At 40.3% G+C, this 26,171-nt stretch overlaps 1 protein-coding gene across 7 annotated transcripts in view; it reads right to left on the bottom strand.

Moving 5' to 3' along the window:
• The window catches only part of MYO3B (myosin IIIB), a 341,188-nt gene that overhangs the window by 158,954 nt on the left and 156,063 nt on the right, over positions 1 to 26,171 (bottom strand). For 5 of the 7 annotated variants that reach the window (XM_048870184.2, XM_048870183.2, XM_048870179.2 and 2 more), the window contains 8 exons: positions 26,037 to 26,151; positions 25,480 to 25,606; positions 25,125 to 25,335; positions 23,359 to 23,506; positions 21,408 to 21,561; positions 18,796 to 18,884; positions 16,818 to 16,947; positions 1,104 to 1,148 (listed from right to left, as the gene is read on the bottom strand). In XM_048870184.2, coding sequence (XP_048726141.1) covers positions 1,104 to 1,148; positions 16,818 to 16,947; positions 18,796 to 18,884; positions 21,408 to 21,561; positions 23,359 to 23,506; positions 25,125 to 25,335; positions 25,480 to 25,606; positions 26,037 to 26,151 — 1,019 coding nt within the window. Of the gene's footprint in view, positions 1 to 1,103; positions 1,149 to 15,520; positions 15,557 to 16,817; positions 16,948 to 18,795; positions 18,885 to 21,407; positions 21,562 to 23,358; positions 23,507 to 25,124; positions 25,336 to 25,479; positions 25,607 to 26,036; positions 26,152 to 26,171 lie in introns of all 7 variants that reach the window. The other 2 variants (XM_048870181.2, XM_048870185.2) reach the window with 2 other exon arrangements.

The raw sequence follows: 26,171 nt of genomic DNA, 5'->3' as shown, positions 1-26,171 counted from the left end.
TCATAGATCATTTTAATTACCACAGACATACTGCTTCTGTGTCAATATTTCCTGAAGCATCACCTTCCAGAGTCAACAGCAATGTTACTACTGTTCATGACTTTATTACAAATCTCACAAAGTTTGTCTTGAAGCCCTAGCTCCTGGCATCAGGTGATTAAGTGAAGATCTCCACTTTCTTTTTAAAACAAACAAACAAAAAAGCTGGAAAATGTGTACCCTAAAGGCTCCTACACAAGAAAGTAAATAAACCCAAAATGTATTTTTTTTTTTAAATCTCATGATTTTTAAGCCATTCACATGGTTTGGGGGACCTGATTCATGATTTTTGAACACTTGGGGTTTGGGAATCCTGCATCAGGACTCGTGGGAACAATATCAAATTGCACCAGATTGGTAGCCCAATATTATTATTACTATTCATTGATTGTCACAATGAAAACAACCGCCTAGGTCCCTACCCATAGCTCTTTTTGAAATCTGTCCTATAATGCATGAATCAGGAGAAATAACAATAACGAGACACGGGATATTAAAAACTACCAGGTAGTTGCCATCTGAAGGCAGTACTGCATTGTATTTTCTCTTTTCTTAATTCCAAATTTTCCTTTACAGGTAAGACTAACATCAGCCAGCTCAGAGAGATTTTCCAAACCTAGGAATTCACTCTTCAGAGACAGCAGTCACCTTCTTCAGGTTTTACTGAAGTACAAAAGACAGCTATAGAGCCTTGTGCAAGATGCGGAGGATCCATTTTGGAAGTCTGTGAGTTAAAGAAGTTGACTGTTAATTCTTACTGAATTGGGTCTCAAGGGTTACTCAAGTGAGTGTTTGTTCCTTTGTATCTCTGTACATCTGTATATTTTATGTCATGTTCCCAAAAATATCCATTTCTGATAGAATATAATATTAAGGGAAATTATTCTATTTTTAATCTACGCTTAATAAATGGAACAAATACCCAGCTCTTTTGCTATTTTTGACATTATCTTACTGAATCATTGCTATCCATTGCTGATGCTGTTCTCACAAGTCAAGTCAAAAGAAACAAGACTGTGTTAACTAACAGGAAAACAGACATGCTGGTTCAAAAGACCACTGACCTTTGCAGCTTGTTGTACGGTGAAAGAGTAGTGAAGGTGGTGGACCTTGTTAAAACAAAGTACAAAATCAGAGCTCAACAGCACCACCATCATACAAAACATTGAAATGAATATATGAACAAAATCTAACGCAGACTCAGAGGTAGTTTGCCATAAGACACTTTGGCTATTTGCTACAATAAACACAAGCTGGATGATTTAGAGACATTTGGATTTGTTAGCACATTCTTTGTAAAAGTACAGTACACCCACAAAATATTATGGATGCTTAAGTTGTCAGTATGTTGCATGTATTACTTGAACATCCCACATGCTTTATCTGCTGTACCGACTCATATGAAAGCTTAAGAATTATTAATTGCTCATTTGGATCTTGATCCTTTGAGCTGCTGAGAGCCTCCTGTGAGGTGATGAGCACCCTCAATTCCATTTGACGTCAGAGCACTCAGTGTCTGGCAGGGTTAGCTTCTAATAAATTCACTTTTAAAATAATCAGTGTACATGTTATGTAAACATTTGACTATTAAAATGACAGTATATACCACACAATGGGATCCATATTCTAATAGTTAACATTAAAACCAATAATATCTTCTACATAACACATCTTTGCTACCTCTAAGTTAATTTATATTTTAATTAAATCAGTATGAAATGAAATATTAAGATTAATTATTGTGTATCTATGTTAAATGACATTTTTTAAACAGGTAAGAAGTTAGGTTAGAAGTAAGGCTGGCTGGATAACACAACCACCATTCCATTTTGTGAACATTTTTGAGGTTTCCACATTTATTTTCATTCCACAAGAGAAAGAAAACGAAGACCTTTTGACTCTTGGTATGAAAAGAAAAAAAAAAGTGAGTGAAAGAGACCCTAGAACAGCCAAAAGCCCAATGGTTAGGGCACTCACCCCGTATATGGGAGACCCAAGTTCAAGTCCCTGTTCTTCCCAATTTGGAGCAGGGACTTCACTGTGTGGCACTCCCACATCTCTGGCAAATGCCCTAGTGACCAGTCTATTGGCTATTCTGGGGTGGGTCGGTGTCGGTCTCACTCTCTCTCTCTCTCCTGCACCCAAGAAACCTTCCCAATCAAGTCTTTATTGAAACTTTATTCATGGAAACATATTGGTTTAGACAAAACAGCATTCTTCAACAGGAAACATTTTCATCAAAAATGTTTCAACCAGCTCTAGTAGTTGGAAATATTAAAAGAGAAAGGATCATCTTCCCTACGCTATTAAGAAGGCAGAGAACAAAACAAAGTTCCTCCCAAGTTTTGCTTATTAGGAATGGCCTTTTATGAATTGACACAATTAAACCATCAATATCTATTTCTTAAAATGACTCAGTCCTATCTATTAGGGTCCAAGTCTTCAGACACTCACAGCCAGATTCTGCCATCTTTATCCAGGAGTAATTTATTCTGCAAGTACTCACATTGAAGTCAATTGACTTCTCGTGGAGTAAGATACTACTTAATGAGAGCAAGGCTAGCAGGATCTGGCCTAGAGTAACAATTGTAGCGCTTACTGCCATGAGTAATCCCAGAGATTCAAGTCACTCTTGATTGTAATGGAATTATTGACAATAGTGACAATAATATCTGGTATTGTGTGTTAGCATGATTGGACCCTTACTTGTGATTTTGATAGAAGGTTCTGTCCCTAGGTGAGCTCCATTTTTATGGCTATCCCAGATAGCCTATATGGGTGGCATGCTCTGGATCCTACTTTTATTGAATCTCATTATGAGCATCTGTATATTTCCATTGCCTTGTGACACAAATCCTGGGATCTGAGGAAAAGCCTCAGACAGAGGAAGCGTGGAACTGTATGTATACTGTGTAACTGGGAACCTAAATAAAATGTAATCAAACACCCAACTCTAAAGCTCAGTTAAGCTCCATTTAATTTAGTTTACTGATGTCCCACATCTGCAACCCAGTAAAGTTCACAATTGTTACTGTGCACAGCTGTGGTTTAAAGCCTCTCTTTGCACACAATACACTGGCAGCAAAGCAAAAACAATTAATTTTTATATGCTTTTAACATATGGATCAGACAGTCAGAAGTAGGAAAGCCTCTTGTGTTCTAAAAAGAAAATATATAGCTTCTATTAACTTGACCCAAATTCTTAGAAAATGTAAGTTCTGATTCATCTTTAAGTAGAGAGATTATAATTATAATGGCTTTGTTTCGGATTCATTTGATTTAAAGTGCCTGTAGTTATCTTTTAATAGGGAAAATATATGACACAAAAGTCCCATTATAAATAGATTTTATTATGAGATAAATTAATAAATTGTAAAATGTTTGGAGTCTTTTGTTCTGTTGTGATCTGTGGAATTAAAAGGAAAAAAAAAACAACCTTTAAACCTAAATGGAAACACATTTCATTTCAGTGAATAAACACGATGTACACTAAGCCAAGGACCCAATTCTGCAAACACTTATCACCAGGCAGAGTGCTTGTACTCAATGGGATTACACAGTAATAAGCACTACAGGTAAAATCCTGACTCCACTGCTGTCAATGGCAAAACTCCCATTGACTTCAATGGATCCAGGATTTCACTCTGTGTATTGAAGTGAAAGGATTGAAGGATTGGAATCCAAAAGAATCTAGTTATTTTTCACTATTTCTGATTGTTCAGTAGGTATCATTTGCTGTCAAAAATATAGATAATTTATACAGAGACACTGTATATTAAATTGGAAAATTGCCAAGTTAAATTGATAACTGCAAATCATTTAAAAAAAAAGTCAGTCCAGCCCCCATTGAATTCAATGTGGCCAATATTTCACCTGGTATATTTAATGAAAAACAATACTCTTTAAAAAATAAAACCCTATTACTCCATCTTTACACACTACATAGGAACCAAAAAAGGTTCAAACACAAACATTTCCTCCCCTCCTTCCCAGGTCACTATTAATGCTAAAAAGGTTGCTCGTGCTTTTTTTAAAAAGCGTGTATGATTTGTTGTTAGGGGACTGTCACCAGATTTCTGCTAGTTGATTACGGCTGAGAAAGCAAACAGAAGACCCAAACTGCAGAGAACTGGATGTAGGCCTCTTCAGAATCAGCCGTGGGACTATTAGCTGAACCTTTGCCATCCAGCAGAGGCAATTGTCCCCTAACAACTCATTCTACAGTATAGAGCTTATAAAAAGAGATAATACATTATCTTGAAGATAAACAACAGTGGGAGCTATGGAGAATCATGGATGATGGCACAGTGGCAACAGACCAATGGGTGTCCCTCAGGAAAAAGAAGTTTCTTCTGAGACCGTTCCATGATTTTAGAAAGTTGGATGCCATGGATGTTGGAATCACATATTAAATCAGGTGTTGTGACGCTAGACCATGCACAGTGAATCCTCAATTCAAGACCAAAAGAGTTGGGGCACTCATGAGCATTGAACACAACAGGAAAACAAAATTATGCAAGTGTGGACCAAGAAACAAATACCATTAGGGAAGCAGAAAATGAGTTCCCTCTTCTTCTGGGCTCATAAAACAGTTATCATAGGATACCATGGGAAGAGTCTCCAGTATGCCATTATCTGTGTGCCACCCTGTTACTTTTAAATGATTCAAGGAAGACACTCAGAGATGGTCCTTCCATGAATAAGGATGAAGAAATATTTAAAAGATTTCCCTTGCCATAATGTAATCCAGACAAGTGCACAAAATGGCAGGCAAGTGACTAATACACATTTTTTCTTTAGGGGAGCAGGATTGCTCAGGAACCTTTAACAATTAATGTTGGAAAATGGTCTCGGTAAGACTGTGCTGTGGACAGCAAACTTTGCTTTCCCATCACAGTAATTATTTCTTCCCTGTCAACACCTGAAACTCTTGGAAAATCAAAATATTGCTTTGTTAGTTGTTATGACTGGTTTTCCTAGAAGGGATCTGACATTAACTTCCAAAACACCAAAAAAGCAGCTCAGTTCAAATTTCCAGCCATTTCTCACACAAAAACTGTCTCCAACTGGTCTGCAGAACCTGAGAGTCTAACACCATCCAAAACACAGGGTGTACACAGCAGCTGAGAGTATGCCTCCCAGTGCAGGTAGACAGCCACAGGCTAGGTCTGCTGGAGCTACTGTGCTAAAAATAGCAATGTGGCTGCAGAGGCACAGACAGGGGATCATGCTAGCCACCCAAGTATAATCCTGCCTGACCCACTGAATACATACTCAGGTGGCTAGCCTAAGCTTCTACCCTTGCCACCATGGCCGTGCTGCTAATTTTTAGCCCACAAGTTCAAGAGCTGTGTCAGTCTACCCACCTGGGAACCACATGTACCAGCTGCAGTGTAGACATACCCTATGTTAGAACATTTATTTGAGCCATCCCATTGTGATGAACTGGCGCTATATCTGCACAACTTATGAATTCTGATTGATACTGTGAAGTCGTATTATGAAAATCTGCTCTGTCATGAGTGCCTATATGTATGTAGCTCCATCACTGCTGACAAGTCAGGACTTGTCACACCAGACAGAGATACAATGGAGCAGTCTTAAACTAAAGACCCTATTCAAGCACAAACACCTAAACAGTGGGTGAGATGCATCCTTAGAAAACCATTTTTAGCTTAACTCCTCTGAAGGGAAGCAGAAGGCAGGAGCATTGGAAAGTTATCCAAAAGACAGAACAAAGGAAGCCAGGTGGGTTTAAATAAAGAGCCACACGGGAACAAGGGGGCAATAAAAGAAGTGAAAGCATGGGGCAGGACATAGCAAAGTCCCAGTGCTGCCAGTCCTCGTGATTTTGTCATGAGTCTCATGATAATTATTGTTTTCCTTAAAGCCCCAGCTCCTGGAGTCAAGTACATATGTGATGATTTCAGCCTTCATTCTTAAAGAAAAAGTAAGCTTCTAGTCCTTGTGGCTGTGGAGAAAGTTTCAAAATGTGACTCCAGTGCACTCTAAAGACTCAAAAAGCAAAAGGCAAATAAAAAGAACACCAAATCTATTATTTTACATAATCTTGTTATTTTAAAGCAAATCTCATGATTTTTGGTGAACCTGACTCATGATTTTTGAACATTCAGGGTTGGCAATACTGAGTCACAGAAGCTGGGAAGGGGCTCCATGAGGGAGAGAGATCACCTAGCATGCAACAGACTGCATGAGGAGGAGACACTCTTCTTGCCTTCCTAGACCAGATGGTTCCCCAAGGACTCACAAGAGAACTGTGAGACAGAAATTGAGAGATATTGCTGTTTCAGATGTTTATTGTTTTGTATCATGTGTACATGGTTAAGTATAAAAGAGCACAAAGGTGTTAGATTGTGGAAAGGGTGTGTGTTGACTACTTCACAACTACTGTGTGCCTCTGCGAGTTAAACTGTAACCAGAAGCTTCATACTTTTTGGGTGGAGTTCTGGGAGACAAATGTGTTTAAGTAACTGGGGTATCTCAGGGGTCAGTGCTGGTCCTGAGGCATACTGCAGGTAGGCTGAGGTGCTCCATTTTGGAGAAGGGATAGCAAACTGAGAGCCAGTGCCCAGGAAATGTGCTAGAAAGGCCAAGAGAGAAACCACTGCTGCAGCTTTAGAAACTTGAAGCACCCTAGGGTTTCATAGCACAAAGGCTTGGATTCCCCTGGTGATGCTTCCTGGGGCACCCAGGGCTGTGAGTCACTTTGTTACTACGCGAGAGAGTCTTGCCTGTGTTAGCTGGATGTCATCTCCCTAACACAACCAGCCCGTCAGCCACTCAAGCACTCTCCTCTGGGCTACACCAGTCCTGTCTTTGCCTTGTAGGTTGACCCCAACTGCCAAGTCCCTTCAAAACGTCCTCCTGTGGTATCCATACTTTGATCACTGGATACTCACAGAAATCCCAGATGGAACAGACTACCACAGTTTACCAGTTTTGGCTTAGACCAATGCTTCTGTAGTATGCACAGCACTTGAGTTACATTATACAATAAAAGGACATTTACTTAAAAAGAATAGAAATTTGAATAAAAAACAGTGTGAGAGACCGGAACAAATAGTTACATATGAAACAAGATCATATCACACATTCTAAAGCCTCAACTTAACTAAATAACCAGTTATCCTTATGTCTAAAGAAGCTTATCTCACCCAAATTCTCTTCAGCATTTTCAGCCAAGGCATGAAGCAAACTCGCTGTCCATTTATTTCCTAGGTACAGGATACCATCATGCCAGGGTGCCTCTTTGCACCCCCAAATCTACCAGAACAGACTATCGATTTTCACTTCAAGACAGGCCCGCCCTTCTGTTTACCTCTTCCTTTAATTTGCTTCTCAGGTCTCCATCAGCTCTTCATTAGCATTTGTCTTAGAATGCTAATACACACTGTTGCACCCTTAGGATAAGTGTCTCCCATCCCGTCTGGGAGGAGTTTTGTTTCAAGAAACACTACCTATGAGTGACCTGTTTTTAACTACAGACCTAGAAAACATAATTTGTAGGATATATACATAACTCCTCATATATATTTTCCATACGTACATTTTGCAATGATTATGATGACTAGTATGAGACAGGCTTTCAATAATGACATCACATGACTTTTTTGGCGAATCCAGGGGATCCCTGTACCCCTATATACTGCTGTGCCCCCTGCCTATTGGTATCCAGAGGTTCTTGGGTCACACTGCTCACAGCAGTCCTAGTGGATGGCCAGGAAGGGGCACTCATTAGGATCTAAAACACCCATTTATAGCTTGTTACTAAGCCACTCTGGTGGGTAGTGGTGATGGTGGTGGGTAGCCGGGTTTAGCATAGAGCATGTCCACACTGGGGAAATTTTCTAAGTGATATTAAAATTAGTTCAACAAAAGCAATTTATCAATCAGTTAGAGCTGTAGCGTAGACATAGTTTTAGGCAGTTCAAAGTGGCCTGAGCTGGTTTTACTGAACTAGAATGGTTTCAGAGTAGCAGCCGTGTTAGTCTGTATCCCCAAAAAGAAAAGGAGGACTAAGGTGCCACAAGTCCTCCTTTTCTTTTTGAACTAGAATTGGTTAGGCCGCCTAAAACCAAGTCTATAGTATAGGCTTAATGGCTTTTAATATAGATTTAGGTGAGCTAATTTAAAAATTTAAGATTCTCCAGTTTAAACAAGCCTAGTACATTTAAAAGGAACTTTTGCTTGTTAAACAATAGGGAAGGCAATATGGCAATAATTTTCCATATTACTTACTCAAGTGCCTTAAAAACATTGGTTGTAAGCTCAGCGCAGGCAGATTTTCCTTCCTTCTATTCCTGACACAATTGTTTTTAGTGCAGTTTGGTGATAGAACATTTTAGAGATGTGTCGGGCTACAGCACCTGGCCTGATCAGTGGGGATCATGGGATTCTATTAGGATTTCTGAGGCAAGCTCAGGTGATATTTAACATTACTGTATTTCCACAGCAGTAAAAACAAGTAACACATTGTAGCTGGCACCAGAGGCTTAGTGCATAAGTTCATGGGCTGTTGACAATCCCATAACCATGCAAGCAACCCTTCTTTTGTTCAACTATCGATCTCACCTAAAAACTAAGCCTTTAAAGGACAGTTATAGCCACCTTCCCTCAGAAGTTGAGGGTTTTTTAAATATATTTTATCTATCTAGGGCACTAAAATGGCTCCGTTACCATAGTATCTGCATGCTTCACAATCCAGTGAGGTAGAAAAGTTCTCTTATCTCCATTTTGGGGGCAACCCAAGGAGCAGAGACACTAAGTGATTTGCCCAGGCTCATACAGAAAGTCTGTGGCTGACCAGGGGCTTTAACCCATGTCTCCTCAGGGCTAACCACTGGACCATCCTTCCTCTGACCTCTTCCTGGTTTGAGGCAGGAGTAGAGAGAGTTACTCTGATGGTATAAGTATCAGACTCATCAGCTACTATAGGGAAATGCCAGGTATAATCCTCACCAATTTGCCCCTCCTTGTGAGACCACAGATCCACACCCTCACAGCACGAGTTCAAGCCAGGAGGGCATATGCAAGCCCTTTGGGGCAACTTGCTCTGAGGGGAAGGCAACACCACCAGGTAGGTTTGCAGGATATTTACTATAGATATCATAAAGCAAAATCCATTCTCTAAGAGATTATGACAGAATCTGCTCAAACATCAAGGAGACATCAGTATCAGCTTCTATAAGTGAAGTTACTAGGGTTACTTCTACAACTGCTGCTTGAGCCTTTTATAAGGCCACCTTCAATTAAACTCAGTATAATGTATAGTTCTCGGGTTACTCTCTTTCCCAGATTATTTAATCCTTTTGTCTCTGACACTGTGACTCACGATACCAATCCCCCAAAATCTGTGAAACTAAAGAGACCAAAATAGTTGCATTTGGCTAAAACAGGAACTTGCAAATTCAGCAAAATAGACGCATCTTGTTTCTTGCAAGTACACTATGCTTCTCTCTTTTAATTGGGGCACAATCAACACTCATTTCACATACACAATTCTCATCAGCAGGAACTCTGCCGATGGAAATAGTGTAGAACATGGAAGCAATTTGGAAAATTAGTGGATTAATATTTAGGTTCACTATGCAGAACATATTCATTTCTTTTTGAAGTTAAAGGTCACTAGAAAGTGAAACAGATTCTGCAAGGTTCTGAATGAACCTTACTTCCCATTGAAGTAACAAAATAGGAGGTCTGAACCCTGTAGAATCAGTCCTAGAATGTTCACTTTGAGTATGAATGTCAGTTAGTGAGATCTGTGAACTCTTTTAACGGCAAACTATACTACTACATACATGTTCTTAACATCCTGCTGTTCATTTCTGGCACTTTAAACTACACACACTGCTCCAATGAAACAGAACCATTCACTGAGAGAGGGTAAGAACATTTGATAAATTACAGAGATTCACATGATCCTAAATTAGGAAAATAATTTTGTCTTTTTAATATTTATTTTCTTGCTGCTGCTCAGTTTTTGACACTTGAAAACTATATGTAAGGCATTTAGATAAATTTACTTCAAACAGAGAAGAGTTTGTCAGGGCGTGGAGGGAAGCAGTCATCTGGTTTCATTATTTTCATTCTTCGTGGCATTTAGGAAATGCATTTTGTAATAATCATCATGCTTATGTTATTTTCAAACTTCTGAGATAGCACCACCTAGTGGCCATTGCACAGATGGAAGAGGGCTCTTCGGCCAACAGCATGAACAGCAAAAATTCCAAAGCTAGTTGTGAACAGATGTAAGACAGTCCTGTTGCTTATCTTCAAACAAAGCATTGAAGACACTGAAAGAAAGGCTCATATAAAGCCAACACTGCCTTGGTACATTTTTTTAATGTAGCCTCCATTTAAATTTTATTAACATTTTGTGTCAGTAAATAAATAATCTACACAAACTGAAGAAAATGTTGTAAAGCCTTGGAATGTTAAATGCAATCCTGGAATCAGAGTTAGTATTTCGTTTTGGCTTGCTTTGCTAATGAAGTATATGTTTGGGGTTAGGGATGCATTCAAACACAAGCAGAGGATCTTATGGGACATTTACATAATCTCTATTATTTTGTGTACAAGAGCTTCTTTGCAGAAAGTTAAGAGGAGACTGCCTTTAACTTCCTTCACAAAGCAGGGATGAGATATTAATAGCCACACTTATACCGTCTATTCTCTGCCAAACCTTTCATTTATCCTGCAGGCTGCCAAAGACAAACCTGGCAACAATCTGATTTCAGAACACAGGTCCCTACACCAGAAGTGGGGCCAATTATATTAGATGGCTGAAAAAAAATAGACCACAAAGTGTCTGGTTTTTTTTAAGCTCACAAAGACTTGTAGCACCCTATGCAGGGGTACATGTTTAACCATTCCAAGCTACACGGACCCGGCGGAAAGTATTGCTGCTGCTATTTCAGAGAGAGGCAAGAATTTTGTAACGGAAGGCAGAAGTCACCTGATCCATTTAGAGAGTGACAACAGTAAAGAATTTAAGATACAAAAAATCGTGAAAGCAACTTGGTATAAAGTAACAGTGGTCTGCAACTCCTAATCGGCATGCCAGAGTGCAGTTCCTCCTGTGTCTCACCCAAAGCACTCAGTTCAATATTGCTGCCGGAGAAAATATTTTTAAAAGCCAGAGAGACCAGTTTGTGTGAAAGGACCAGAGTTCAGGAGAAGCTTGTATGGTATAATTACCTTGCTCACAATCAAGTTCACTGCTAATAACTGACAGTTATTATAATAACTGGGACTGCTAATTGGGACAAAGAACCTAAACTGTCATTTAAGAATAACAGGAAAAGCACAGAGTCATTGGATCAGAATGACAAAAACATTGACAAAAAGAAAAGGAGTACTTGTGGCACCTTAGAGACTAACCAATTTATTTGAGCATAAGCTTTCGTGAGCTACAGCTCACTTCATCGGATGCATACTGTGGAAACTGCAGAAGACATTATATACACAGAGACCATGAAACAATACCTCCTCCCACCCCACTCTCCTGCTGGTAATAGCTTATCTAAAGTGATCACTCTCCTTACAATGTGTATGATAATCAAGTTGGGCCATTTCCAGCACAAATCCAGGTTTTCTCACCCTCCGCCCTCCCCCCCCCCCCCACACACAAACTCACTCTCCTGCTGGTAATAGCCCATCCAAAGTGACCACTCTCTTTACAATGTGTATGATAATCAAGGTGGGCCATTTCCAGCATAAATCCAAGTTTAACCAGAACGTCTGGGGGGGGGGGGAGGGTTGTAGGAAAAAACAAGGGGAAATAGGCTATTTTGGAAATATTCCTTGAGTCGGAGACGTCGAAAATAGAATTCTAGGTCACCACAGAACTGTATCATGTACAGATACAGACAGACATCATCTTCCTTTCCAAATGCAAACAGATGGACATCGTACCAAAAGGACTGAAGGTAAAAAATCCATTACAATCTACATACCACACAGACTATGCTGACAGCTTGTGCCACACGCTCTCAAAGAAACTGCGGAATCACCTGATCAACATCCTCTACAGCAAAGAGGGAAAGATTAAGAATGAGCTCTCAGAACTGGATACTCTCATAAAAAACCAACCTTCCACACAAACTTCCTCGTGGCTAGAATTTACTAAAACTAGACAAGCCATTTACAACGCACACTTTGCAAAATACCTCTGAACAACATACTAATCCACAGAGGCCTCCCTACCAACATTACAAAAAGAAGGATTCTAGGTGGACTCCTCCTGAAAGTCGAAACAGCAGACTGGACTTCTACATAGAATGCTTCCGCCGACATGCACGGGCTGAAATTGTGGAAAAGCAGCATCACTTGCCCCATAACCTCAGCCGTGCAGAACACAATGCCATCCACAGCCTCAGAAACAACTCTGACATCATAATCAAAAAGGCTGACAAAGGAGGTGCTGTTGTCATCATGAACAGGTCGGAATATGAAAAAGAGGCTGCTCCGCAGCTCTCCAACACCACTTTCTACAAGCCATTACCCTATGATCCCACTGAGAGTTACCAAAAGCAACTACAGCATTTGCTCAAGAAACTTCCTGAAAAAGCACAAGATCAAATCCGCACAGACACACCCCTGGAACCCCGACCTGGGATATTCTATCTACTACCTAAGATCCATAAACCTGGAAATCCTGGGCGCCCCATCATCTCAGGCATTGACACCCTGACAGCAGGATTGTCTGGCTATGTAGACTCCCTCTTCAGGCTCTACGCTACCAGCACTCCCAGCTACCTTCGAGACACCACTGACTTCCTGAGGGAACTGCAATCCATCGGTGATCTTCCTGATAACACCATCCTGGCCACTATGGATGTAGAAGCCCTCTACACCAACATTCCACACAAAGATGGACTACAAGCCATCAAGAACGCTATCCCCGATAATGTCATGGCTAACCTGGTGGCTGAACTTTGTGACTTTGTCCTTACCTATAACTATTTTACATTTGGGGATAATGTATACCTTCAGATCAGCGGCACTGCTATGGGTACCCACATGGCCCCACAGTATGCCAACATTTTTATGGCTGATTTAGAACAACGCTTCCTCAGCTCTCGTCCCCTAATGCCCCTACTCTACTTGCGCTATATTGATGACATCTTCATCATCTGGACCCATGGAAAAGAAGCACTTGAGGAATTCCACCATGATTGCAACAATTTCCATCCCACCATCAACCTCAGCCTGGTCCAGTTCACACAAGAGATCCACTTCCTGGACACTACAGTGCTAATAAACAATGGTCACATAAACACCACCCTATACCGGAAACCTGCTGACCGCTATTCCTACCTACATACCTCCAGCTTTCACCCTGACCACACCTCACGATCCATTGTCTACAGCCAAGCTCTGCGATACAACCGCATTTGCTCCAACCCCTCAGACAGAGACAAACACCTATAAGATCTCTATCAAGCATTCTTACAACTACAGTACCCACCTGCAGAAGTGAAGAAACAGATTGACAGAGCCAGAAGAGTTCCCAGAAGTCACCTACTACAGGACAGGCCTAACAAAGAAAATAACAGAACACCACTAGCCGTCACCTTCAGCCCCCAACTAAAACCCCTCCAACGCATTATTAAGGATCTACAACCTATCCTGAAGGATGACCCAACACTCTCACAAATCTTGGGAGACAGGCCAGTCCTTGCCTACAGGCAGCCCCCCAACCTGAAGCAAATGCTCACCAACAACCACATACCACACAACAGAACCACTAACCCAGGAACCTATCCTTGCAACAAAGCCCGTTGCCAACTGTGACCAAATATCTATTCAGGGGACACCATCACAGGGCCTAATAACATCAGCCACACTGTCAGAGGCTTGTTCACCTGCACATCCACCAATGTGATATATGCCATTATGTGCCAGCAATGCCCCTCTGCCATGTACATTGGTCAAACTGGACAGTCTCTACGTAAAAGAATAAATGGACACAAATCAGATGTCAAGAATTATAACATTCATAAACCAGTTGGAGAACACTTCAATCTCTCTGGTCACGCAATTACAGACATGAAGGTCGCTATCTTAAAACAAAAAAAACTTCAAATCCAGACTCCAGCGAGAAACTGCTGAATTGGAATTCATTTGCAAATTGGATACTATTAATTTAGGCTTAAATAGAGACTGGGAGTGGCTAAGTCATTATGCAAGGTAGCCTATTTCCCCTTGTTTTTTCCTCCTCCCCTCCCCCCCCCCCCCAGACGTTCTGGTTAAATTTGGATTTATGCTGGAAATGGCCCACCTTGATTATCATGCACATTGTAGGGAGAGTGGTCACTTTGGATGAACTATTACCAGCAGGAGAGTGAGTTTGTGTGTGTATGGGGGTGAGGGGTGAGAAAACCTGGATTTGTGCTGGAAATGGCCCACCTTGATTATCATGCACATTGTAGGGAGAGTGGTCACTTTGGATAAGCTATTACCAGCAGGAGAGTGAGTTTGTTTGTTTGTGTGTGTGTGTTTTCGGGGGGGGGGGGGGCGGGGGTGAGAAAACCTGGATTTGTGCTGGAAATGGCCCACCTTGATTTTCATACACATTGTAAGGAGAGTGGTCACTTTAGATAAGCTATTACCAGCAGGAGAGTGGGGTGGGAGGAGGTATTGTTTCATGGTCTCTGTGTATATAATGTCTTCTGCAGTTTCCACAGTATGCATCCGATGAAGTGAGCTGTAGCTCACGAAAGTTTATGCTCAAACAAATTGGTTAGTCTCTAAGGTGCCACAAGTACTCCTTTTCTTTTTGCGAATACAGACTAACACGGCTGTTACTCTAAAAACATTGACAAGGTAGCACAGTCTCAGACATCTGACTAGGTGCAAGGCTTCTTTTGCTTTGCCTCACCCTACCAGGATGAATGGAATAGGCTCTCTCATCAAGTCAACCAGGACCCAAAAATCAAACCATGTAAAGGTAAAGGGGTTTTCACCCCCAACTGGGCACAGAGCTGACCCCAGTCTCATAAGATAGTCCTCATCCACATTTCACCAATTGCTAAGCTCACAGCAGCAAAAGGAGAAGCAGACTCCTCCTTAACTACAACATCCCTTCACAAGCAGGCACTGAATAGTAAAAAGTAGTTCTTCCCTCTCCCTTCCAGCAAGGCTAAGATCATTGTCTCTATCTTGTTCAGCCTTAGTCCGCAAGGGAAGAGAATCCCAAAGTCACATCCAAATGCAAAACCACAAGAAATAGGCTGACTCATCAAAAACTCAGCTTAGGTTGTGCTGTGAGGGGCAGCCCTTGACCTTATCAACTTGTTGCTAACATTTCCCCCAAGGATCTCCTAAAAGGAGGAGAGAACTGACATTTTGAAAGAGCACAATAATCCTTGACCTAGTGAAGTTACAGCAAAGTGCCTGTGAAGATCAATCAGGTTACACAGTAAGGTCTCATAATACAAAAGATGAACGATTTTCTTACAGGAAAGTTCAGGTTCTGAGCTCCGCCTCCCACCTCCTAAAAGGAGAGAGAGAAGGTACCTTCTTAGGAATGGTTTATAGAAGCCCAAACCAAAGCCACACTCACAAAAATAGTCCTCAAGCTATACAGCCAGCATAATAGGCATCTAGCCTATTCAGAATATAGTCAAATAGACTCAAAAAGTGCTATCAACTACACTTGTGCAAACCCACTGAAGTTAATGCAGTTTCATGGCTTACAGAGTGGAATTCAGCCAAAAGCATTTAGAGTAATTTGAAATGACTTGTGCTGTACTCTGTGTATTAGTTTTGACATTTTGTATCAGCAAGATACTGATTATTGCATGAACTGGATGGGTATACATCATCGTATTCTAGCCTGTAATTCTCTAACCACAAGTGAATTACCAAAGGTCTCCTTACTCCTGGAAAGAAATGTCATATCAGACCAAAAACCTTCAGGTGTCTACATCCTTTTCTAACGTGTTCTGAAAGAGACTTTTCCTTTTATGTAGCAACTCCTGACAGTCTCTTAGCTTTGTATGTGTGTTGTAGTGTTGGTGTTTATGTAACGTCACATGCACACTCTACTGTAACGTTTGCAGACTCTTTTTGGCTGTGTGTGTGTTGCATTGTTGGTGTTTGTGTGGCAGAAATGTCACATGCACATTCTGTTGGTATGTGGCAGCTATCTTTGAAGTCATTGAACTTCACCTTATTGTTATAAATTAGCAATAGACATAGGCACATATGTGTACGTCAATATCACCAAGTTTCAAATCATCTGAAATAATTAATTCTATCAGTTTAGTATATTTTTTATTCCATAACTAGTAAGATATTTTTAAAGTATTGTGCAGGTGTGTTTAAACAGAAAGGATGTTACTTGCAAAAACTATCTTTGCCTAAATTGGATATACATGGTTTACACAATGTAAAGCAAATTATGCAAGAAGCTAGAGACAGAGAAGTGTTGTCTAGTGGTCCAAGCACAAAACTAATACCAGGAAATTCCTGAGGCCTCATCCCTACTCTGACAATGAAGTCTGGTCTTGGCTATCATTTAAGCTCCCTGCATCTCTGAAGTGGGGATACCTCACAGCATTGCTGTGAGGATTAATTAATTAATGCCCATAAATTGCCTTGAAAATAGCAAGCATTAAGTATTTTACAACTCCAGATTACTTTCTGTAACCTTGATGGAAAACAATTCCAGGGTTCTGCGCAGCAGTAGTAGAAGGCTGCGGGGGCATCTAGTCAAGAAATCTTAATATTAACAAAGCTATGCAGAGAAATACCTGTTTTGGTTAATGGACTAGAGAACAGCTGCTGAAGAAGTTTGTTCTCTGAAGTTCTCAGCACCACCACTGTATCAGCAGGAAGAGTGTCTCTGTTCTTCTCAAGGAAACCATAGGCATCATATAATACCTAGGTGTTGGAGACAGAATGAACAAACAGCTGAAATAGACTACCAGAACCCTGCCATTTACTTTAAACAGGCAAGTTGACCAAATAAGCTAGTTCAAACCTGACAAGCTGGTGAATTACTGCAGTGTCCTCAAAGTGTGAGCTGGCTTTAGGCAGCATCTGCCTTCATAACGTGTCATTGGTATATCAAATTGGTTTAAGTGGCTTAGGCTGAGTCACACTGTATTACACTGTATCACATCAAACTACGACGTGCCCAATGCAACATAACACACTGCAGCACCACACTAGTCACATAACTTGACAGGTTACATGTGAAACAGGCAATGGTTTTCAGACAGAGCAGCCACTCTGCATTTACTGCATGTAGCCAGTGTGTGATTTGTAATTAAATCTTCTGGAGAAACAGGAGAAAATTTCATATCTAGCACACTGGCAAAATGGATACAAAATGTACTACCACTGTTACCAAATGGATATTTATTCATCTGGGATCCTCTCTTTAATTTGCACTGGCTTAGGGCACAGTATTTTTAACATTTTAATTCTGAAGGCTTTGAAAGGCAAAATTGCTCTGAATTGTTTTTCTCATAGTTATTAGTAATCAATGATCAAATCTTTGTATCAAAATTGGAATAGAGTTATTCTGCTTTAGATTTTATTTTTTAAAACTACAGTAATTTCCAGCATCCAGCTTTACTATAAATGGCCTTACTGCTGGAAAAACACAGGCACAGCACATGGGGCTGGTCTACACTACCGCAGGGACCGATGCTCTGAGATCGATCCACCGGCGGTCGATTTAGTGGGTCTATTAAAGACCCGCCAAATTGACTGCAGATCACTCTCCAGTAGTTGGAGTTGTGTAGCGTAGTTTGACTTACCACGGTAGTGTAGACATATGGTCTTGATGTTACACTAGAGCTGAATTTGGCCCTACTGTGGAGAATGACAGAAAGTCAGCACTGCCTCTAGGACTTTACATTTAGGTGGCAATGAATTTACTGGAGCTTTGTGGAACTTTACAGTTTTCCTTAACAATCCCAAAAGTTGGGCGAGGTTTACTGGAAGATTTGTAGAGGTTCTTGACCCTTGCATTGAGCCTAAGCTAGGTCTGCATGGAAACCATGCAAACGTAGGCTGCTTTGGTTGAGTTTTGTGTACAATTGGGAATTTAGACCTTAAATTCCAAACAAAACTCAGTGGACATGAAACCAACTAAAACCAAAACGGCTGAGTTCTGCAGAGTACTAGAATATACCTACAGTATGTAGGTGGGAATTCTTCCAGTCACTCCTCTGCCCTCTACAGGAGTTTAAAAAGAAAGCACTATTGCAGAGACAGTTTTAAACTGTTTTATTCATTGAACCTCCTTTCCTTTCCTGCTCTCTCTCTTCCACACAAACAATTACTACTGAGTATATGTGTTAATGGCTAGAGATATTATAACTGTGCAGGTTGTTCTGGGTCAAGGAGGGCCACCACTTCTAAGAAATGTCTCAGCTGGGGTGACCAGATGTCCCAAATTTATAGAGACAGTCCCAATATTAGGGCCTTTGTCTTATATAAGTGCCTGTTATCCCCATCCCTATTTTTCACAATTGCTAACTGGTAACCCTAGTCTCAGCTGGGGTGGCATTTCATGCGTCAGGATGCCACCTCCAGAATTGGGTAAGGAGCATTTATAACATGGGCAATTTTGCATTGTAAATCATATCACAAATTCTAGGTTTCTTTAAAAACAATTAATCCATTAAAAAGAGAGAAATCTGCAAGCAATTTAAATGCCTCTGGATGGAATGGATAGTGACTATACCACTTATTACATTCAGACCATATGACCTTTACCTTCCCAGCATAGTGCTGAATGCCAAAACACAGCTCCACTCGTTTGGGCCTCCAAAAGTATTTGCATCTTAAATTATCTTCAAACTTATCTAGTCATTAAAAAAAGGTAACGGTTAAAGGTGAACCACAGCAATTTAAACCACAACTCCCATAATTAGGGACAGCTTACAACCCAAAAAAATCAGAATTAGTACAAAATACTCTTATAAGTTATCACATTGTCCACCAATGATGTCAGCCTTTGTCAGCTTTTGCTACAAGCACCTGTGTTCTTTCTTCCAAGTTGCCACTTATAAATGAACAGCTTCCCCAAATTAGTCCTTCAAATCCCTCACGATTCACTTCTAATGGGATGCCTATCAGAAACTAACAAATGACAATGGCTTGGTAGGTAGAAGGCTAGAAGAAACTTCTCATATATATCCTATTTATTTATTCATTCGTTTATATCTTATCTTTTTAATAAATAACCAACTCAAAGCCCTCTAGCTATGTACATATCTGCCCTATGTGAATGCCCTTGTTCCTTCCCATAGTTGGTTATATCCACAAGAAAGAAAGGGCACAACACTCCAGCCAACAACTAGGTCCCCTCCAAGATTACACCTGTCACTTCTGTGGGAAAATCTGCAGGGCACGAACTGGGCTCCTCAGCCACCTAAAAACCCGCCAATGAACCCCCTTGGTGGACAACATCCTCGCATCAAGGGATAGCCAAAGAAGATGTCCACCTGCACTTTGATTTAAATACATGCTAAAGCCTTTAGGCATCTTTTATCCTGCATTTGAACTTCTTCAGAAAAACAGGCTTATGTCCAAAGGGGCCTTCTGGGATATGTCTACACAGCAATTAAACGCCTGCAGCTGGCCTGGGTCAGCTGTTCGGGCTTGGGCTACAGGGATGTAAAACTGCAGTGCAAAACACTGGGGCTTGGGCTGGAGCCTAGGCTCTGGGACCCATCCCACTCATGGGCTCCCAGACCTTGGGCTCCAGCCTGAGCCTGAACGTCTACAGTGCAATTTTACAGCTGCGCAGCCCAAGCCCTGGTTATTGAGAAATACAGACACACTATGAGGTACATGCCCACAATACACTGAGCTAAGGGAAAGAGAGACAGCTTATAGAGCTGAGTGAGAACAAGGCCTTTTCTGCCCTTTGAGATAATCCTGTGATATTTTGTACTGAAACTAGTGCCTGTATAGTGAAACTTCCCATTGCATTTATTTATCTTAGTCAGCAGTTATGGGCTTGATACAGGAATCACATGGAGAAATTCTCTGGCCTAAGTTATGCCGGAGATCAGACTAGATGATCAGAATGGTCCTGTCTGGCTTAAAATCTGTGAATCTTAAATTTCATGATTTTTTCCTATTTATGTTTCACTGCCACTAAAATATTCTTTCGTTTAAGACACAGAATTAGGCTTTGAGCTTTGTTTGGAGTGAGTTGCTGGCTAGCACACCTGCATACGGTCAAAGATCTCAACTTGCTACACACATCTTGAGATCTTCCAGGACGCCCTGATCTCAAGGCAGCAGTAATAGAATTGAACAGCTCTGAGGCAGGAAGTCTGCCTATGGGGAACTGTAAACTCAGTATTCAATATTGGCCTATTTATAGGACCCACAAGCAGGCTTCCGGCTCCAGCACATGAATGGGGACTGGAATGAAACTCTCTCATTCATTGCACCTTTGACCTAAAATCAAGTATGAACCCAGTTCTCTGGAAGTGAAAAACGTGTGTATGCACTATGCTATCTAACCTGCAGCTATTATTTTAAGGCAAAATTCGGCTCTCTAAATTGCTGTGAATATCTCTACTGTGCGTTCTGCACTCATTCCATTGACAGCAATCGGAGCTCTGTGTTGCTGATCAGAGAGGAGAATTCCACCCTAAGTAAATAAAAATAGGATCATATTTTAATATTGGCTGCACACATTTTAAAGTTGGCAACAAGATTTATTAAAATGTTCATGAAATAATCATCAAGTTAAGGAACTATCTAAGCAGATGGCACAGCAAAGTCACACACACACTTTCTCCTTATGATGAGGTAATCAGTAATAAAAGAGTGGTGTGTAATGGGGTAATAATGTTAAAAGCCAGGAAGATCTGAATTCTACCCTTGTCACTACTACTAACTCAATGTATGGTCTCGGGCATGTCTCTCTTCCTTTCTGTGCTTCAGTTTCCCATCTTTTTAAATGAGAATAAGAATCCTTAAAGTACCTAACACACAGCAGCATTGTAACGATTATTTAATATTTGCAAATCCTGTAGATGATAATAAGCCCTATTTAGATAGGTATTAATATTTAAACCATAAAATAACATTAACCATATAAAAACAATTAGGAACTAGCAAAATAGTTGAAGAAGTGAGCACCTGAGCAAAAAGAGAGAAAATAAATACTTAAGTAAATAAAAATCCATTTATTCATGTCTGAATATTGGTGACAACATAGCAGAATTTTCAGAAGCCTTCACAATCCATTGCTAATGCCACAGACTCAGTGGTTATGTAGACTAGCAAAAATACTATAAGATGGCATGACTCTCACTCAATGTGTATCAATCATTCTTCAGGGTTTTTTTAATTATTATTCTTACCAACTAACGTCAGGTCTGTCGCCTGGGGAAATCGACTTTCTTCGTCAAGTAGAGAAAGTACTCCCATTGGTTTCTGGAGGAACATATCTAGAAGTGGACGATTGTCCTCATACTCCACTGTAGTAGCATCAATGCCCTCATTCTGATATTCCATCTACAAAGTCATAAACACAGTTAATACTGAATTGACCATGGGAACATTACCATCAGGACATTTCTGGCACAAAACTTCTTTCTTGTTTATAGCACCGCATAACGTTTAATTTCCTACAAAGCTCACAACAATTGTGTGGCAGCTAGGTCACAATATCATGTGGGAAATGGGTCTGAGTGAGGTCTAGTCTCTAAACTTCCATTTTCTTGTTCTGTAAACTCTTAATTTTTCTTTAGCTTAAGTAAGATTTGTATTAACTGAAAGTGACAGCGCTTTTTCTTAGAGATAACCATATGATCAAGCCATAGAATTGTCAGTGGCCTAATTCTATGCCAGTAAAAAGCCCAGAATATTTTAAGATCTGCTAAGGGAATGGAAATATGAATGGGTGGAAGTAGGAGTGAAGTAAGAAATAATATTAACTTAATTAAGTCTTCAATCACTCTAGACCACATTTCTTTCTTTGGTTTGGTGACTTAGGTTGTTATAGAACTGCTAGTAAGAGATGGGACTTTCCAGACTGACCAAAGGTCAAACTCACCTACCCTCAACCTGGATTGGAGGTCTATGATCCCTGGATTAGCTTGGAAGATTTCCCAGGATGTGGCATGGGGTGGAGTGAACTAGAATCACAACCTTAAAGATCTAAGTAATCACAGTTGATTCTCCCAGGCCACCACAACACCAAGAAGGGCTGCTGCACTCTCCCAACCCCCTTTCCCATAAAAAAGAAGAGACAGACCAAGACCACTTCAGGCTATGCCAGCTGACTAGCCAAATGCCCAGAGGCAGCCTGCCGGCCAGCATAAAACACCAACTAGAGATGATGTCACCTGATCCCCTGAATTACAATTTTTACTTTGAAAATCTGAAACCCAGCAAGCAGAAGCACCGTTAAAACATTTTTCTTTTTAAAAACCTTTTATTATTTTTCCTATTTTGTGGATTGGTAGAGGCACCTACTTCCCGTATTCATTATTTTTTGTGTTAATACCTTTTAGATGTGAAAGAGAGAGAGAGAGAAAATATTAAACACATAGCACATGTGTATCCAATTTCTAAGTAAATCATATCTTAAATCATTTTGTGTTACCCTTTTGTTCTGCACTAACAAGGGAAATTATAGGTTGTTAATCATTCTGTATCACAGTAGAGCTAAATTAATCAGGGAAAAAGTCAACCACTCAGTCAATGGAAATGTTGAAGGAATCTAGCTGCTTCAGAGATCTGAAAAGTAAATTACATCCCCTTAGCTTTCCAGGCTTAAATATGTATAAGACTTGATCATGCACTATGCTAACTTCATGATTTAAATCCTGATTGTGTTTATCCAGTGATTTGGTCAATTGCTGATTTCATTCCATATTATTGTCAATATGTTGATTTATTAACTCAATTATAATTTTGATTTGATAACTGTTCTCTTTAATTCTTAGTTTAGTAAAAGTCTAATAGCTATTTTTAGGAAAAAGTTTCTTTAGGTTTGTCTTTTTATTAATTTGTAATACAATCCATAAAAATTACATAAAGCTAGTTTTTCTTTCAAAAATGCAACAAGGGTCACAACACACTTCCCAATGGCAAAAAGTCTTTTAGTAAAGTTTTTAAGAGCTACGTAGCTCTGTCCCTAAATTAGTACCTGTATCCCTCACAGTAGGGTATATTGTTCAGCCACAGTCTTGTATTAGAAATAAATTATTATAAAGAGAGAGATTCAGGAGTACTATATTGGACAGACAGATAGATAGATAGACAGAACTCCTGAATCTAGCTTACAATCACAGCAGCCCAATTTACCTGTTCAAGTGCAAAGATGTGCTGATTGAAATAAAACTGGATTTGTTCATTCGCAATGTTTATGCACAGCTGTTCAAAGGAATTTCTTGTGAAGTTCTCAAATCCAAAGATATCCAGTATCCCAACATGCATCCGGCTTTCAGCATTGCTATGTAGAAAAGACACACAAAATCCAACATGGGGCAAAACCCAGGATAAATCAAAAGAAACAGGATATTCAAGATCAGATACTATCATTAATTCAATCCACCACAAAAGGAAGAGAGACAGCCTGTATAAATCAAACACAGCTTGTGCATTTGTTTATAGTCATTACTACACTCCTTTTTAGGGTGACCAGATAGCAAGTATGAAAAATCAGAACAGGGCGTGGAGGGTAATAGGCAACTATATTAGACAAAGACCTGAATATCAGGACAGTCGCTATAAAATCAGGACATCTGGTCACCCAACTCCTTTTCAACTCTGAGATTCTTGCATTACACAAGTTCTGCTAAGGTTTTGGGAGGAGGAAGAGAGAAATCATTGGGAAGTACTGATTCCAAGCAGCACCTCTTCAGAGGTATTAAGGGAATGGTTTCAGCAAGCAGATCTCAACAGAAAACTATTTGACAGCCTCCTCAGGTAGAAGAGGGCTGTGTAGACTCTTCGGTGGGCAACCTAGATAGCCATGCTAAAGTAGATTGAGAAAGAAAGAGGAGCTCTCATGCACTGGCTATGGAAGAGGAGGAGTTTTCCCTCTGCTGTTGACAGAAGAGGGGGAGCTGTGCTCCCGCCATTTCCCATTACTTTGACCCTGCCTAAGACAGACAGACAGGCAGTCTCAGACTGAAGTCTGCATCCTTTACAGTGTTGACCTCATGTACCGCACAGTTATGAGGAGACAAAGGAAAGAGAAATATAAGACACCTTTCCACTTTCCCAATTCTGGCACTACAGGGAATGAAACAGCCCCTAGCATAACTCAAAGCTGCCTAAGGGCTGCTCTAATTTACACCACCAGCAGCTGTCCCATGAGGACACATTGCTGCAACCCTGCCCCCGATATATCCTCTCCATGCCTTCCCCCACTTCCAACATATCCTCTCCATGGAGAATGTGGGGGGAGCCAACAAAATCAAAGCACCTATGCCAGCTTTACACCACCTGAGGGATTCACTTATGCTTGGGAATACCCAGTTGCTCCTTGAGAAGTGCAAAGCAGCTAGAACGGGGTCTGAGTATCTGTCTTTGTTCCAGGAAAGGAATAAGATGTTACAGTGTAAACATTTCCATAATGCAAATTGGCATTTAAGTTTTCATAATTAAATGTTTTGACAGCTGGTTTTAACAGCTTGCATTAGAATGTCAAAAATATATTCATGAAGTAGCTGTTCTGTAATCATTTATATTTATATTTTATCACTAGTTTAATAGTACTTGAGAATTGTAAGGACCACATAGAACAATACTTGTGTTTAATGTATCCAGTCTACTGTAATTGGTTATCTATGGGCATCTGGTATGATTTTCATGCTTACCAGATACACAGGCTCTTTTCAAAGACTTGCCTGAGATTTTAACCACACAATTCCCATTGATTTCAGTAGCCAAATCCCAGTGAGCTCTTTGAAAAGGATGGAGTTAATGTCCTGGAAACAGAATTCAGGATCACAGCATGAAGGCCATTTTGAGGTCTTTTTCAAATAAACACAATATTCCTCCAGCAAAATCAAAACTACAAAAGGGGATGATCCCATCACACACGTCAGCAATATGTAACTTGCCATATATTTTTATCTGGCTGCAGCAGTGTATTAATGCGATTTACAATCCAGCTGAAGAGTCGGCCATAAAGTGCTTTAGACATGGCATCTCGCACATCAGAGGCTTTGTCCACAGTGTTTGTTCGGATAATAGTCTCTCCTCGTGTTACAACACAGTGAGAGGTTAGAGCTTCTTGGAGCTCTTCTGAACCAATACTGAGCAGTGCAGCAGCTGGAAGATAACAGACAGGAAAGATGGCTGTGACTGGAGAACAAAAATTGCCAGCACTACCGACCTGATACCTATCAGTTAGAGATTCTTACAAATGCAATCAAGCTGCATTTATAGAACTGACAATATTAAAAACATATTTACCATTATCTAAGGCCTCTGCATTGGGAACTTCACTTTTATCAGTTTGGTGTTGTGAGGAAATGGCAGCAAACTCAATGTTTCCTGTATTCAAGATTCCAGCCAGAATTTTGTAAACTGAATGCACTTCCTGCAAAATGAGACAAGAACTACCTTAACAAGACACAATTAGTTAGTTGTAGCCCCCAAATGTGGTCTGTTTAAAAATAAGATAGGGAGTGTGTGTGTAAAGCCCATTGGGTCATTCTGAGGTTTTTACTTGCCCAGTTCAGTTTTTACTCTCTCTTTATTCAGGCAAACTCCCTCTGAAGTGGAAAAGTGAGATAGAAATGGAAATGTGAAGGGGATAGAATGGAGCTTGCCTCAGTAAAACTGAAGCCTCAGTCTGTCCTCCAGTTCTGTGGGTGCAGTTTTGTACACACTATTACAAAGGTGAGATTCTGTGGAATAATGATATATTTAGACAACAAATGCCACTATTTGCACAGGAAGCGTTGGAGGTGGTTTTTAAAAATAAGGTCAATAATGCTTTGGTAGCTATTTCATGATTAATCTCTTACCTCATCAGTGAATCCTATGATCCTAAAGCAATGCTGAATTGCTTCAAATTGTCTTCCATATGAGTCTTTAGTAATAATATCTTGCATTACTCTTCCAGTTTCGTTATCAATATACCTAAATAAAGTGGCATAATT

Source organism: Caretta caretta, chromosome 11 (assembly GCF_965140235.1).
Source record: "Caretta caretta isolate rCarCar2 chromosome 11, rCarCar1.hap1, whole genome shotgun sequence".
NCBI lineage: Eukaryota > Metazoa > Chordata > Testudines > Cheloniidae > Caretta > Caretta caretta.
The sequence above is the reverse complement of the archived record's forward strand: the minus strand, read 5'-3'. Positions and strand labels throughout refer to the sequence as shown.